This window comes from Topomyia yanbarensis, chromosome 1, assembly GCF_030247195.1.
Source record: "Topomyia yanbarensis strain Yona2022 chromosome 1, ASM3024719v1, whole genome shotgun sequence".
NCBI lineage: Eukaryota > Metazoa > Arthropoda > Insecta > Diptera > Culicidae > Topomyia > Topomyia yanbarensis.
Window position 1 is genome coordinate 109,222,901 of NC_080670.1, and position 16,239 is coordinate 109,239,139.

Below are 16,239 nucleotides of genomic sequence, written 5' to 3' on the forward strand. Positions count from 1 at the left end.
TCAATAACATAGTATCAATATATTGATTTTTGTAACAGTGTTCTCTTTGTTTCAACTCTCCTCATACCGAGGTAAGTTGAAACAGCAATTAATGTGAGTTGGAACAAGTAACCAATTATTTTCAATATTATCAAAACGTTTTCTAAAGCATCAAATGTTACAACTGTGATTTTGGTTACAAATGCAGAAATTTCTGCAATACTCCCAACAGTGTTAACAGTGAGATACTTTACCTAACCACTAATTAACTATAACCGTCAAATTAAGAAATTTGCTACCCATTTTTCAAACATTATTACATTTTAACGATATTCATTTAGCTAGAGATTACTTGGTAGGGAAAGTTATGAAAATTAGAGCCATAGTACTCAAGTGAGAGATCGGATCGGAAAACTAGAAGTGGCAGGGTCATTAAAACAGGCTTAATATCGTGCGGGCTTAATCTTTGTCTTCTGTTAATGAGGGTCGAGCTTAGGCAGTTTCTCATACATTTAGTTATGTTTTATTTTCCAACCACTTTCCCTAGAACATTCTGCATTCATTAAAATGGTTGATATGACCAGTGATACTATTTATGGCTACAAGTGATACAGGTTTATGAAAACAGGTAAATTGGTGTCCATGTCGGTAGTATTTGATTTATTTTGAATTATGGTTACTTCACTCCAAGCTTCAGAAGCTGATAGGTGGAAACAATTAGAACAAATACATATTCCGTGGTTATAAATGACCAAGGTTTAATAGATTGACAACGTTGATCACTGTTGTCAATTCAGGAAAGAAGAATCTTGATTATTATTATTTGTTCAGGAACGTTAACGTGATTTTAACATTACCATAAGAATAGAAGTTCATCATCGAGGAGAGCTGAAACAAGGTGTTTCAACTCTCCTAGATCAAGAAGTAAGGCTTGATCCACAATTTACAATTTATACCTCGCAAAGATAGAAAGAAACGTATACAATTCATAAATGGTAACTCTTAGACTATATAATAGTGATATTACATGATCGAACATTACTTAATATCTTAATAAAATAACGAAAACTTACTTTTGCTCATTTTTTGTAGTGTGTTTACCGTAAATACTCAACCACTTATTTAACGTAATTGGCTTGTATTGGAGGGTTTATGGGTACGATATAAATAAATCAAATGCATTATTGTTTTATCCCTAACGGTACTGTTTCGCTAGTAATGGGCACTGTTTCAACTCTCCTCTGTTTCAAATCTCCTCGGTTTCCCCTATATGATAATTATCGGCAAAACTATACGTTGGAAACCCAAGATCATTAAGTTTCTAGAACAAGCCATCTGTTAAGTAATCAAAATTGTGATAATCGTGAACACCCCTATTTAGTACAGCAGCAATAGTGATCTCGCTTGATCGCTCTAGGTAGAATCCTCTCCTCTTATCACCTATCCCTCTGATAGGGTGAGCGAGATATCTGAATAGGCCTTTGATTCCCTTTCTGCACAGATGATATAAAATCAATATACCACTGCCAGTTTCAGTTAGTTATAATAAAAATTTCGTTTCCTTCGCATCTAACTCTGTATCGTCTATTATACAAAGCAGAGCATAAAGACAAACCATTCCAACACTTTGATTCCGACCATATTGATAGTCCGAAAACCCAACATAAAATGGTCCTTCGAACCGGATGCGAAGGTCGGATGGTCGGTCAAAGTGTTTAAGTCAGTTCGCGGAAAGTTTATGAACAAATACCGGGTCGTGAATCGGTGATAGTTGCGACGTTCGTTTGGCGGTAAAATAAGTTTCGCGCGTGTCGAAAGTTATCTATCACGAACAATAGTGCTACTGTGAAGACTGAACAATAGTGAATTGTGCAAGCAATAAAAGTACGTTACTGTTCCTAACGAACTCGGAACATATACAACAAACTGAAAAGTGATTTACAAATAAAGCTACTAAAGCTGAAAGTGCGCGTCATCACGAAAGAACGGAAAATCTGCCCAAGTGAGTGTACGCATTGGCGTGGTCGACGGATTATTGTACCGCGTGGCGTTGTAAGTTGGCGTGGCTTGGTTGGGGAGACAAAGGAGCCACCGACAAAGGACCCTGGGACAAAAGGCAAGGTTATCAGGCGGACCGCGTGCCCTCGTGCACTGATAGTACTGTAAGTAGGAGCGAGTTGAAGCACTAACCCATTATACAATTGATGGAATCGAAATTTTCGATTTTTGTGAATTAGGCGTTCTGCTGATTTGAAGCTTGTGATTTACGATTGTTGCTAGTACTAACACGGTGGTGGAGACAGGTCATCTTATTTCTGGCGGTAGCTTGGTCACCCTTGAGAATTCACTTCATTGAAGTTCGGCTCGTGTTTAGCGAGTTATATTCGAGAATGTTTGATCGTTCGTGGATTTTGGTGACCTCGTGAGAAAATGGCTCCAAATTTAAGAGCACTCTGCAAGCAGGAACGTTTTTGTCTTGACACTATGCGCAATCTGTTAGACTTCATGCAAAGTTATAATGAACGCCGGGACAAGGATCAACTTCCAGTTTGGAGAGAGCGACTGGAGGAGATTTTCGAAAAATTCCAGAACAACCGTTTGCAAATGGACCTTCTAGAAGAAGAAGCTCAGTACCATGATGCTAGTTCGTTGCAAGGGATTGATGAAGCAGAAGGTGAAGTTGACCTTGGTCCAAAGGTAGATGCTAGCCGCAAGGCACGTGATGAGTTTGAATTGAACTATGTTAGGGTAAAGAGCTTCCTAATCGCAGCAGAAAGCAAAGCTAATCCGCCACAAGCCAACGCAATTGCAGTACCTTCTGCATCCTCTCGGGCTACTGATCCAGCAGTTTCCCGAATTAAACTTCCTGAAGTCAAACTTCCGTCTTTTGATGGTTCTCTTACTGAGTGGCTCACTTTTCGTGACACTTTTCGAAGTTTGATCGATTCTAACCCTCAACTGTTGGACATCGATAAGTTCTCTTACTTGGTAGCGTCGCTATCCAAGGAAGCAAAAAGGGTTGTCGAATCTATAGAAATAACGTCAGCCAATTATTCCGCAGCGTGGAACTTATTAAAACAGCGTTTCGATAATAAGAAGCTGGTAGTCAAAACGTATCTCGATTCGCTTTTCTCCATTGAACCCATGAAGCGGGAATGCTACGATTCTCTCGTCCGACTAATAGACGATTTCGAGCGTAACCTACAAATGATCGCGAAAATGGGCATCGACACTGAGGGCTGGAGTATTCTGTTGGCCCACATGGTCTGTTCGCGACTCGACTCGTCTACACTGAAGCAATGGGAAAATCACAACAACTCAACGGAAGCTCCCAAGTACCGAGACATAATGGAGTTTCTGCGTCGTCACAGTACTATTCTTCAATCCATCGCCCCTTCGAAAGCTCGCAGCTCTGATCCGCCACGGTTGGAACCCACTCGACCGCAGAAAACAAGGTTTAGCAGCATTCATTCAGTAACCGGCACTACTCCAAGGTCGTGCCCATTCTGTAAGCAGGCAATCCACTCTCCGTTCAAGTGTGAAGCGTTTAGGAACTCATCAGTTCAGCAAAGATACGAGTTAGTGAAAAGAAAGTCCCTCTGCATAAACTGCCTCTCTCCAGACCACCAAATCAAAAACTGCGCTTCCAGTGCGTGTCGTGTTTGTGGCCAAAAACACCACACAATGTTACACCAGCAGACTAGCAATCGTAATCCAACCCAAGCTCAAGCTCTCAAACCATCTACACAGACGCCCAGCACAGATCAAACTCAGTCTCAAACTCAGAACGCTCGGAGTACACCAATTGTTTCAAATCAGTCTTCCTCGCAAACCAATCCTACTGATGGACAGGTGCCATCGTCATCGTCGTTCAGTCATTGCTCTACCTCCTTGACAGCCAATGTTCGCAGAATACCATCGGCTGTCTTACTGCAGACAGCGATAGTAAAGGTGTTTGATCCCGCTGGTCACTCTCTGTGGGCAAGAGTATTACTCGATCCCGCTTCACAAATTAATGTTATCGCAGAACGCTTTGCACAGCGCTTGATGTCACGCTTAGTCAAAAATCATCATGTCATCGGTGGCATCGGAAAGGCCACCATAGTTTCTACTCATTCCGTTTTCGCTCGCATCCAATCGCACTGTTCGGACTTCAGTGCTGATCTAAGGTTCCATGTTTTGAGGGAAATTACACACGAATTACCCTCGACTACCATTAACACCTCTGAATGGAATTGGCCATCAGATGTTGTCTTAGCTGATCCCAAATTTCACGAGCCAGCCTCAATTGACATGATCATAGGAGTAGAGGTTTACTACGAACTTCTCCTCGATGGACTCATTCGACTGGGTCCCGGAAAACCAGTACTGCAGAATACAGCCCTGGGATGGGTAGTCTCAGGCAGAGTAGGAGTTGTACAATCAAACCAAACTGCACCTAGTATTGTTCACGTCTGCAGTACAGAAGCCTTAGAAGACCAGTTAGCCAGATTTTGGGAGCTGGAATCCTGTCAATCGTCAAGCATCATGTCCGTTGAAGAAACTACATGTGAAGCACATTTTGCTGCTACCACAAGTAGAGATGAATTCGGTCGATTTGTAGTGGTACTTCCCAAGAAACCATCAGTCATTCCACTGCTGGGAAATTCATACGAAATAGCCAAACGTCGTTTTCTTTCCTTGGAGCGTCGTCTTCAAGCTGAGCCAAATCTAAAAACCGCATATTCAACATTTATTCATGAATACCGTCTGCTGAATCATATGCAAGAAGTACCAGAAAGTGTGCAAACTAACTCGCATCCTACGTACTACCTCCCACATCACTGCGTAGGTCGCCCAGAAAGTGTGACCACTAAATTGCGTGTTGTGTTCGATGCCTCTTGTGCCACCGACACCGGCATTTCGTTGAACGATGCACTCATGGTGGGACCAGTAGTGCAAGATGACCTCATCTCAATCACATTGCGGTTTCGGATGTCACGGTACGCCATCATCTCTGACGTGGAAAAAATGTACCGGCAAATCTGGCTCCATCAGTCGGACCATTCTCTACAGAGAATCCTATGGAGAAACGAACCGTTCGAACCGATTCGAACCTATGAGTTGACAACCGTCACTTATGGGACCTCTGCTGCACCGTATCTAGCGACCAAATGTCTTCAGGAACTTGCCAAATTGGGGCAATCATCGCATCCTGCAGCAGCACAAGTTGTGGCTAACGACTTTTATATGGACGATATGATCAGTGGCGTAAATAGTGTCGAAGAAGGGAAAATTCTGTGCACACAACTTCTGCAGCTTTTCCAATCCGTCGGGTTTAGTCTTCGCAAATGGTCGACGAATTCTCCCGATATTTTAGCGCATATTCCAGCTGAACTCCGTGATGAACGCACTGTCTTCGATCTAGATCTGTCCTCATCAGTAAAAACTCTGGGGCTTAAATGGGAGCCTGCGTCCGACAGATTCCGCTTCCAAGTACCGAAATGGAGTGAATCGACTACCATTACAAAGCGGATAGCTCTTTCCGACTCCGCTCGTCTTTACGATCCCCTAGGACTGGTGGGACCTGTTATCGTGCTCGCTAAATTGTTTATGCAGGAGCTGTGGCGAAACCAGAGGACGTGGGATGAACCTTTAGAGGAAGAAGTTCAACAACGTTGGTTGCAGTTTAGAGCAAATCTCACATCACTCGAACATCTAACGGTTCCTCGATGGGTCGTACCATGCATAGAACCCACCATTGTGGAAGTACATGGGTTCTGTGATGCCTCCGAAAGGGCCTACGGGGCCTGCATATATCTGCGAACAGTTTGTGCCAATGGCAATATATCCGTTCTACTCCTTACTTCGAAGTCAAAAGTCGCCCCTCTCGGCGACAGTAAAAAGCAGAAAAAGATCTGCTTGCCTCGCTTAGAGCTCTCGTCAGCGTTGTTACTCAGCCACCTCTATCAGAAGGTTCAGCAAAGCTTAAAGCTACAATTGAAATCCTTTTTTTGGACCGATTCCATGATTGCACTATACTGGCTATCAGCGAACCCGTCCCGGTGGAAAACTTTCGTCGCTAACCGGGTTTCTGAAATCCAACATCTGACGAAGGATGGAATTTGGGCTCACGTGCCCGGGATCGAGAACCCCGCCGACATAATCTCCCGTGGAATGCTACCTGCCCAGCTGATGGAGACTACTGCATGGTGGGAAGGCCCACCATGGCTGCAACAACCGGAGCGGTTTCGGCCACCACTAGTTAGGTCAACCCATGAAGACTTCCCTACTGAATATTTGGAGGAAAAATTGTCAGTTATGTCCGTTCAAGTGAAAGCACCTTGTTTCATCTTCAGTCTGCGATCGTCTTATAATGCTCTAGTTCGGCTAGTATCATACTTGCTACGATTTACCCACAACTGCAAACCGGCACATCGGTCGGACCGTAAGGTCGGTTTCCTATCAACCAATGAGATTACCGAAGCTGTAAACGTGTTAGTGAAAATTTCGCAGAAGGAATGTTTTGCTGAAGAAATCCGAGCCATCACTGTTGACGGACAAGTCAAGCCTAATTCCAGATTGAAAACGCTGACACCGATCCTGAAAAATCAAATTCTCCGGGTTGGTGGTCGGCTCGAAAATGCACCAATCGCTGATGATAGAAAACATCCTATGATTCTGCATCCAAACCATCCTTTCACCGAGTTGATTGCAGATCATTACCATAAAAAACTTCTGCATGCTGGCCCGCAACTTATTATTGCAAACATGCGAGAGAAGTTCTGGCCACTACGAGTGCGAAATTTGGCACGAAGGGTGGTGCACAGTTGCATTAAATGTTTTCGTTGTAAGCCAACTATCTTAGAGCAGCTTATGGGAGAACTGCCTCCTGAACGAGTAACACCAACCTTCCCGTTGCTGACCACTGGTGTCGATCTGTGTGGACCCTTTTATTACCGCCATGCTGGTCGCAAATCATCTCCCACCAAAGGCTTCGTCGCAATATTTGTGTGCCTCGTAACAAAGGCGGTGCACATTGAATTGGTAGCCGACCTCTCAACCAATGCATTTGTTTCGGCTCTAAAAAGATTTGTAGCACGTCGCGGCCTACCAGCAGTCATTGAATGCGACAACGCAAAGAATTTCGTTGGTGCATCTCGGGAGCTAGCAGAACTAGCCAAACAGTTTGCCTCTCAGCAGCATCAGCACGTTGTTACCTCACATTGCAGCGAGAACGGCATCTGGTTTAAATTTATTCCTCCTCGGTCTCCGAACTTCGGCGGCATTTGGGAGGCCGCAGTTAAATCCTGCAAGAAGCATCTGAAGGCCACTCTCGGAACTGCTATATTAATGAAGGATGACCTAGAAACGCTCCTTACGCAAACCGAAGGTTGCCTGAATTCCAGGCCGCTCACGCAGCTGTCATCTGACCCAGAGGACTTAGAAGTGCTCACCCCTGGGCATTTCCTAGTAAGCCGCCCTCTTGTAGCTATACCAGAACCATCGTACGAAGCCATACCGAAAGGACGTCTAGACCGTTATCAGCAGACCCAAGAGTATCTTCGTCGTATCTGGAAGCACTGGAGCATGGATTATCTATCCGGCCTGCTCCCGCGGACAAAATGGACCCGTCAACGTGACAACGTAACCATCGGAACGATGGTACTTCTGAAGGAAGACAACCTACCTCCACTCAAGTGGCGACTCGGCCGTATCACCCAAATCTTCCGCGGCGATGACGGCAACGTTCGAGTGGTCTCGGTGAAGACCAAAGATGGCGAGCTTCGGCGCGCTATTTCCAACATTTGTGTACTACCAGTGAGAAAGCCAGCAACCGCTGGTGATGAGGACTCGCTCTCCGATTCGTAACTACTTTATTCATTAGTCGTTTCGATTTGCATGTGCATGCTCGCTTTAAATTGCAAACCTAATGCTTTCTACATTCCATGTCCAATTATTAAACGCTCCGAAATTAATCTGATTGGTACTGTGATCAACGCCATCCGGCTTACCAATCAAACGCACTGGCTGAGATGTGTATCCACCCACTACCCAACGGAACAACCCCCTTTGATGTTGAGGATTTCGTCAGGCGCAACAGATTTTCTGTGGGGTAAGTTGTTCCAGTTTACACCTTTCGTCAATTGGATACTATATCAATTCTCCAACCACCTTGAGGTACAACTACAATCAAACGAATGCAACGATGACGTCAGAAGCCAATTACTGGATGCCCATTCATCGAGAAGACACAGTACCAACGACCAACACTTCATGTCATCTCAACGCATAGTGCAGATGAGCTGAGCAGCTGATCGACAGACGGTCGATATCCATATCAACAAACCGAAGAAGCACGTGCCATACAACCGAAGAACATTTCGTCGCACCCAAACAAACCGAAGATCATACAATCTATAGATTGTGAATTGCAAACAATATTTGTATAAAATTAATAATCGCTTTAGTTAGTATTAAGTTGAAAAGTGAAACTTTCAACGGTGGCCGGCTATGTTAAGTAATCAAAATTGTGATAATCGTGAACACCCCTATTTAGTACAGCAGCAATAGTGATCTCGCTTGATCGCTCTAGGTAGAATCCTCTCCTCTTATCACCTATCCCTCTGATAGGGTGAGCGAGATATCTGAATAGGCCTTTGATTCCCTTTCTGCACAGATGATATAAAATCAATATACCACTGCCAGTTTCAGTTAGTTATAATAAAAATTTCGTTTCCTTCGCATCTAACTCTGTATCGTCTATTATACAAAGCAGAGCATAAAGACAAACCATTCCAACACTTTGATTCCGACCATATTGATAGTCCGAAAACCCAACACCATCGGCACAAGGTTTCATAGAAGTGGTGACAGCACACCGCCTTGAGAACATCCGCAGACATTCAGTTTCCTTATCTATACTTGCCTTAACGATGAGCACAGATGTCGGTTGCTAAGCATTGCGTGTATCCAGTTCGTGATACATGAAGGTACTCCATGACCTCGTGCTGCTTCCGAAATGGATTCGAAAGACACGTTATCAAACGCACCTTCAATATCGAGAAAAACTCCTAAACTTGATTACCTTTGTGAAAAAGCTTTTTCAATGTTGTAGACAATATTGTGTAACAGGGTGGTAGTAGACTTTCCCCGCCGATATGCATGTTGCATTGCATGCAACGGGTGCTCGCCCAAACTGACATCTCGAATATAGTGGTCGACTAAACGCTCCACTGATTTGAGAAGGAAGGAGGTCAGACTGATCGGTCTAAAGCTCTTTGCCTCCTCATACGCGGCCACCTTTGGTAATAAATTTGACAGTTATTTTCCGCCACGCTAATGGAATGTATCCTGTTGCAAGACTATAAGTTAGAATCTTTTTCAAAATATGCTTGAAGCGTTCATATGCTCTTTGTAGTAGAACTGGAATGATTCCATCCTTTCCCGGAGACTTATACGGAGCAAAACTTCCAATCTCCCATTTGGTCGATTCAGTTGTCACGGTTGGTTGTCGAGCAAATACCCAAGAATCAGAGCTAGCTGAAAAGAACTCAGAGGCAGTCGTCAGTGATGGCTCTGTATAGCCTGGAAAGTGTGTGTCAAAAAGACAGCTGAGCACTAGTAACTTATTTATGCTACTATGAGTGAGCTTGTTTTATCCACGACCTCATCCAAGTCACTTGGAAATAACGACGGTTTGAGCTCGTTTGGTACGAGTCAGTTTGCCAACTCATGCGTAATACCGTCAGAGCAGAGAGTTACATCTAACACCTCTTCTCTGACAGCTCGTGCAAAGGTTTGGCGGTTCCATGCATTAAGTATGTGCAGATTTGTGCTATTTAAGTATCCCATTAATTCGGTGTCTCTCAAATTGATATCTGAGCTGCCCCAAATTATGTGGTGGGTGATTATGAAAGAAAACCCATTTCTGCCACAATATGATACAACCCTTTTGAAATCATCAGTAGGCGATGCACAGTGTTTCCAAATATGCAAAAACGTGATCGAAATTGTTTTGTCCACGAAAAAACGATTTTCGAGCTATAGTGTTGTCAGCAAAGTTTGTTTATAAAATACTCCCCATCTTTTTAAAGTATTGGTTTGGTGATTAATCCCCCTAAAGCGGAGAAACAAACTTTTATTTGGTTATTTATGAAAATAATTAAAAACTGAATTCGGCAAAGTTATAGGGAATATAATAACAAACAACTTTGCTGAAGAGACTATATATCTATGTTTCGATTTTAATACACATTTGTGTAGTTTTCTATGGTACACCTGGCCTGGTCAGGCCTGTGCGCAATGGGAGGGTTTTAGGGGTTTTGAATTACTTTTAAAAATGTATTAACTTCCTGTTCAGGGATGAAATTATATAGTAAGGCGTGTAATTAGAGTACGATCACTCTTGAAACAAGTCGTTGAAAAAACCAAGGAAGGTGGCTGGAAAGAGATGGAAGTTGTGTTGGTCGGCATCTCTGGGCCGGTTCACATTTCGGCTTGTTTCGATATTAGCACTAGTTGTGAGTAGATCAGCTACACAGCAAATGTCGGTCAGCGGGCTAGCAACGGGATCTAAGGATAAAGCATGTCAGACAAAATCGAGATATCGTTATCTGCAGAAATTTTACAGCCGATGATCTCTCCGTCGGAGTGACTGACAGCTAAATGGCTCGCGAAAATGGTTATCGGTATCGGCAGAAATACCGTTGCCGAGAAATTCTCAGCAGCAGCTATCAAATGAATAGGAACGAGTAGCACCAAGAAGGATAAGAAACCCTGGGAAGGTGGTTGTAAAGAGATGTAAATCATTATGGTCGGATCTTGATCGGTTCTTGTCTCAACAGGTGACGATATTTGCAGCAGACCTGAGCAGGTCAGATATACCGAGAAGGTTGGACAGCAAGCAAGAAAAAGCATCATTGGAAAAAAACATGAACGATTAACACAAAATAAAAAGAGCTAGAGTACAATCTCCACTGAAGTTGTGCCTACACGGAAAAAATTGATTCATAAATTCGTGAAAAAATGATCGCTATTTATTTCGTGAACGATTCACGAAAACCGCGACAGTTTCTAAAATTATGAATACTAGACCTCGTATCTATGAAACTATCTGTGTTTCTATAAAACTAGTTCGCTCCGACTATGTATATGAGTCTTGTTCATAATTTGGGAATACACAGCCGATTTTGATGATTTAAGGATTCTTATGTCAGAGTAGCGTGATCTATGTTATTGATTTCAGGATCTTAGTCACGATTTCAGTAATTTCTATTCACTTTATCGTGATATTTCAGTCATAAATAAAGTGATTCATGTTCATAATCTCAGGATCCTAGTCACGATTTTGAATATTTCAATCACGAGTAATGTGATTTATGTCCATAATTGCAGGAACTCTGGTTTTCATATTTTCTGTTCATGTTGTGATATTTGAGTCAGGGATTCATGTTTATTATGTTCATGATTTCAGAGTTGTGTGATTTATGTTTATTATTTCAGGACCTCAGTCACGAAGTTCGCGGGATCTTATTCTGTAAACTATATTACGAACACGATTTGAGGCGCTCAGCAAATTGAACATAATTATAAAACACACGATTTTTGTTCATAGTCCTGTTTTCGTAACGAAAAAATGTGAATGTTCTAGAATTCATGGTACTATATGCAAGATTTTAGGAACAATGTTTTTCAGTGTAACAATGGCCCCGGATGGATGAGGATGGCAAGATACAAGAGGTTTAAGTTTAGTCAGTAAGATTATCTACTTCAAACCAATCCGACACTACCACCAACCAATTCCATTCCTTCTTGATAATAGACATTTACCCAATTTGTTGAGCTGATTCGATTGATACACAATACTTGGCTTTCCAGGTCTCATAAAAATCTTCAAAGTTTAACCTTTCTTTTATGAGAAACGTAGAAAAATCAAAACCCTCCCCATGAGCATTTTCTGCGCACGGGCCTGCCCCTGATACATCACTTTTTTCAATATAACTTTTCTGGGTGATTTTTTTAGAATTTCAAAATGTTCTAAGATTTTGTTTGGCAAAAAATACACAATTTTTGTTATGCAAGTTTATTTTTATCTCTTATATCTGTAAAGTTATCGATATTTTTAGTGCTAAAAAAACAACATTTTGGTATGAAATAACACTGCCATCCGCAAATTTCCGCAGACAAAGCCATATTTATTCGAATCTATAAAGCAAACGCTATCGAATCCAGGGATAACCATTTGTCGTATGCTGTCCCTTATATGCAAAATCATATATTCAAAAACGACTATAAAACACTTTTATAAGGCCGTTTAAAAATTTCATCGCGCATTTAAGGGTAAAAGGAGGATGTATGAAGCATGTTGTTACATGGTGGAGAGGTAGGAGGTGGGGAGAGGTTAATATAGCTTTTTTGCTGTTGGAAAAAAGAATGAAACAACACATAGTTAGAACTCTAAGCCTTGGTGGCATCGACGAGCTTTCTCATGGTACCTTAAGTAAATCGTAAAACTTTCGATGAATATGCCTTTAAAACCTCACAAATTATCATTGACCTATATGATTGCCTGCGTCGGTACATAAACTCGTTACTCATGGGGCCAAAGTGATTTTGTCTTTCTCAATTGCTTTTGGTCAATTGTCAGAAGAAACCCCGCTATCCATGAACGAAGCCTCACGAAATTACAGAGAGGAACATACTCAAAAGTCTTCCAGGATAGAAACCAACACAGATCTAGTGCGCCGATCGTTGGAGAATCTGATCCCCTAATTTCATAGATCAGAGGATTTCCGCAGAAGAATAATACTTCGTCATCGGAGGATGCGAAAAATATTTTGGTCGGGCCAGGTGACAGCACAGTCACTGAAAGCGACATTTTATTATAATTTCAATTCAAACTAAAAGATTTTCGAACTGAAAACATAGTATTGGTATATTTCTAATATTCAATTCCAGTTTGTAGTTGGTAAGCTATGTTAATCCCTCCTACATCTCCGCCATGTAACAACATGCTCCATGCATCCTCCTTTTACCCTTAAGGCGAAAGGTTACAGGATCGGCGGCGGCGCTTTCTCGAATTTTTTAAACTTTTACGTAAAAGATATCAACAATCCCTCTCGTGTAAAGTTGCGCAAGGAATTAAGCTATTTTTTGGTATAACTAAAATTTTGATGATTACTCACGGCTAGCATTTTCTAGTTCGAACCAAAATATCTCAGATATTTTATTCAAAAGTACCCCATATTATTGCATAGGATTGTAGCTTGCTTTGTGTAGAATTTTTCGTTCGCTAACATTACATAGCTACGATGCTTCGTTTTTGAGTTATTCATATTTCAGTAAAGTTGATGAAATACCCATATTTGCAGCCGCATTTTTACCAAATGTCGTATGTCCATTCTAACTTCAGTGAAAATGAATACAAAGCGCACGCGCATGCATGATGTCGGTTTTGTGCCAGACCGGACAAAGCGATATTACATTGATACAGAGAAAAACGTGTACAAAGATTGAATCTTTGCATTCTTTACGGTATTATTCGCAATGGATTCATTTCATAATTCATGCTAATGATAATATTTTTCAAATCTGGCGCAAATGAAATGTAGCTGAAGAAGAAATTTTTGATTCAATCCTATCATTATCTCTTCTTTTGAAATTTTGCTACTTAGTCCGGTCTGACTTGACACCGATCATACAGCACAATGGTGAAACAGGTAAGAAATCACAAATGTCGATTAGCCGCGTGCTACCGCATGGTTGTTTATGCAGAGCCACGTGTTTCCCCATTGATGATTTCTATAGTCTGACTGTTGATTTGAATATTTCATTCTTTCCGATAAGTTATTATAGTTACTAAACTGCCTGGGCGTTCAATAATAAGGGATGCCGTTGGGGTGGAGCTTTCATACTGCATTGACAGCAGCTTTTCGTTCTTGAGAGGTGAAAATTTGGTTACCCACCCACTAATGAAGAATAAATAGACGATAAACTGCTTGCCGGGGAAATAAATGCACAATTCAAATGTTTATATTTATCAGGTTTATGATGTCAACTTGTGAGGTGCATAAATTAGTGATTCTCCAGAACATCTTCCAAGACTCCCTGCTGAAATATGCTTTCTAGAATGTGATGTTGTGTAAATGTTTGGGAGAAAAATTCTTCACTCTAAGTTTGAATGAAGAATTTTTCTCCCAAACATTTACACAAAATCACATTTTGGAAAGCATTTTTCAGCATTGTATGCATATGTAGCATTAGTCATTTGTTCGATCTAGTAACAGCTTTTGCTAAATCGAGAGAAATTTTGAAAATGGTGGAAGTTTTTAAACATCCGTGTTTTTTTGCAGATATATGTTTCCCTACATCTTATTTATCTTTTTGGGTGATGAATTCGTTATAGTACTTATTGCTGGCTTGAACATTTCGAATAGAAATTAGTTCAGTTTACTCTTCGCTTCGTATAAAATAATGAGGGAGCTGGATTGTTGCAAGAACCGGTCAATCACATTGCTGAATACCGCCTACAAAGTGTTCACCGCTGCCCATAGAGAAAAATGGGAAATACAGAGCAGGTTTTACTGGGGCATGCATCACAACAAAAGAAATATTCTTGATTCGACTAGTCTTTCAAAACTGTTACGAAAACAACGTGCCACCTGTTATGACGTCAACTTGTGTGAATTATTGGTACATAAATTAGTGATTCTCCATTTTATGTTCTTCCGCGACTGCCTGCTGAAATATGCTTTCTAAAATGTGATCTTGTGTAAATGTTTGGAAGAACAATTCTTCATTCTCCAAAATATTTACGCAAAATTACATTTCCGAAAGCATATTTCAGCATTGTATGCATTTGTATCATCATTCGTTTGTTCGGTGTAGTAAAAGCTTTTGCAAAATCGAGAAAGAGTTTGAAAATGGCTTTTGGTCCATGCATAACTATGCATGCTTTGCAGTTTTTAAATATCAGTGTTTGTTTTTGCAGATGTATGCTTCCCTACAGATTATTTAACTTTTTGGATGATGAATTCGCTATAGTTTCTATTGCTGGCTTGAACGTTTGGAATAAGAATTCGTTCACTTTACTCTTCGTATAGAATAATGAGGGGGTAGTACATATATCCCGTCTATGACAAAGGTGATAAGCTGGATTGCTGCAAGTACCGGTCAATCACATTGCTAAATGCCGCCTACACTGTGTTCACCGCCGCCAATCACTGAGAGAAAAGGAGTTCGTTGGGAAATACAAAGCAGGTTTTACTACGACAGGAATCTTTACAAACGAAATATTCTCGATTCGATTAGTCTTTCTAAAATGTTGCAAATACAACGTGTCACCTGTTTATAGATTTCAAAGTCGCATATGATACAATCGATTGAGATCACCTATGGGAATATGAGTTACTAGCTAAACCGACATATTTGATCAAATCGACTATGGATCGAGTGAAGTGTTACGTCTGAATATCGGGGACACTATCAAGTTCTTTTGAAACTCAGAAATGTCTACGGCAAAGTAATGGGGCATCTTATCTACTGTTTAATATCTTTTGGAATAAATGCGGTAATAAATGGTAATAAATGCGTCAAAGACAAAATATGTACACGAGAGCAAGAGGTTCGAAGGAAGATACATTAAACCTTATGCTCATATGCTCCGTTCTAAACCAAGAGGTGTGATATAGGATCATGTCAGTCATCATTTTAACACTTTTATAACCAGATCTCGAAAGCGGAATTTCTATCTCGTTATATCCTAGCAGTTTAGAAAATATTACAAGCTACTATTTTTTGGCTATCTAGACTACTGTATTACTACTACTGCATTTATATTCGACCAAAGTTGAATTTTCTACGACTAAAAGAGTCGGTGCAAGTACTACAAAACACTGAAAATTACAATTATGTGGAAGAATTTAAATCTATCGTGAATAACCATGAATGATATAACCTTAAATTATTTGTATGTGGGCAAAAAATTTCTAGAAGACCGTTGATAGTTTCTCATGGAAGGAACAAAAATATCTTCAAAATACAATATAGAAAACTTATCTTCGCCGGATTTATTATGAAATTAGTATGTTGAGTGAGACATTTCTAGACTATTGCTTATAGTTTTAACTCAATAAGCTATTATATCTTCATGTATAGTTCAGAAAATTTTCTTATTTTCAAATCAGATTTGTGATTTGGCCGAGTCTCATATACCAATCGACTCAGCTTAACGTATTAACAATATCTGAATGTGTGTTTTTTTTGTTTTTGTTTGAGGAC

General features: G+C 40.9%; 2 protein-coding genes across 2 annotated transcripts in view; both read left to right on the top strand.

The window, feature by feature from the left end:
• LOC131694260 (syntaxin-binding protein 5) overlaps positions 1 to 16,239 on the top strand; it is a 2,823,745-nt gene that overhangs the window by 314,924 nt on the left and 2,492,582 nt on the right. The window lies entirely within an intron of this gene.
• Positions 677 to 10,162, top strand: LOC131694247 (uncharacterized). Its single transcript, XM_058982795.1, has 2 exons — positions 677 to 8,074; positions 8,140 to 10,162. The coding sequence occupies exon 1, from the start codon at positions 2,410 to 2,412 to the stop codon at positions 7,828 to 7,830; it is 5,421 nt and encodes a 1,806-aa protein (XP_058838778.1). The 5' UTR covers positions 677 to 2,409; the 3' UTR covers positions 7,831 to 8,074; positions 8,140 to 10,162.

Coding starts and splice junctions, on each gene's coding strand:
- LOC131694247 (XM_058982795.1), top strand. CDS start 2,410: ATGGCTCCAAATTTAAGAGCACTCTGCAAGCAGGAACGTTTTTGTCTT.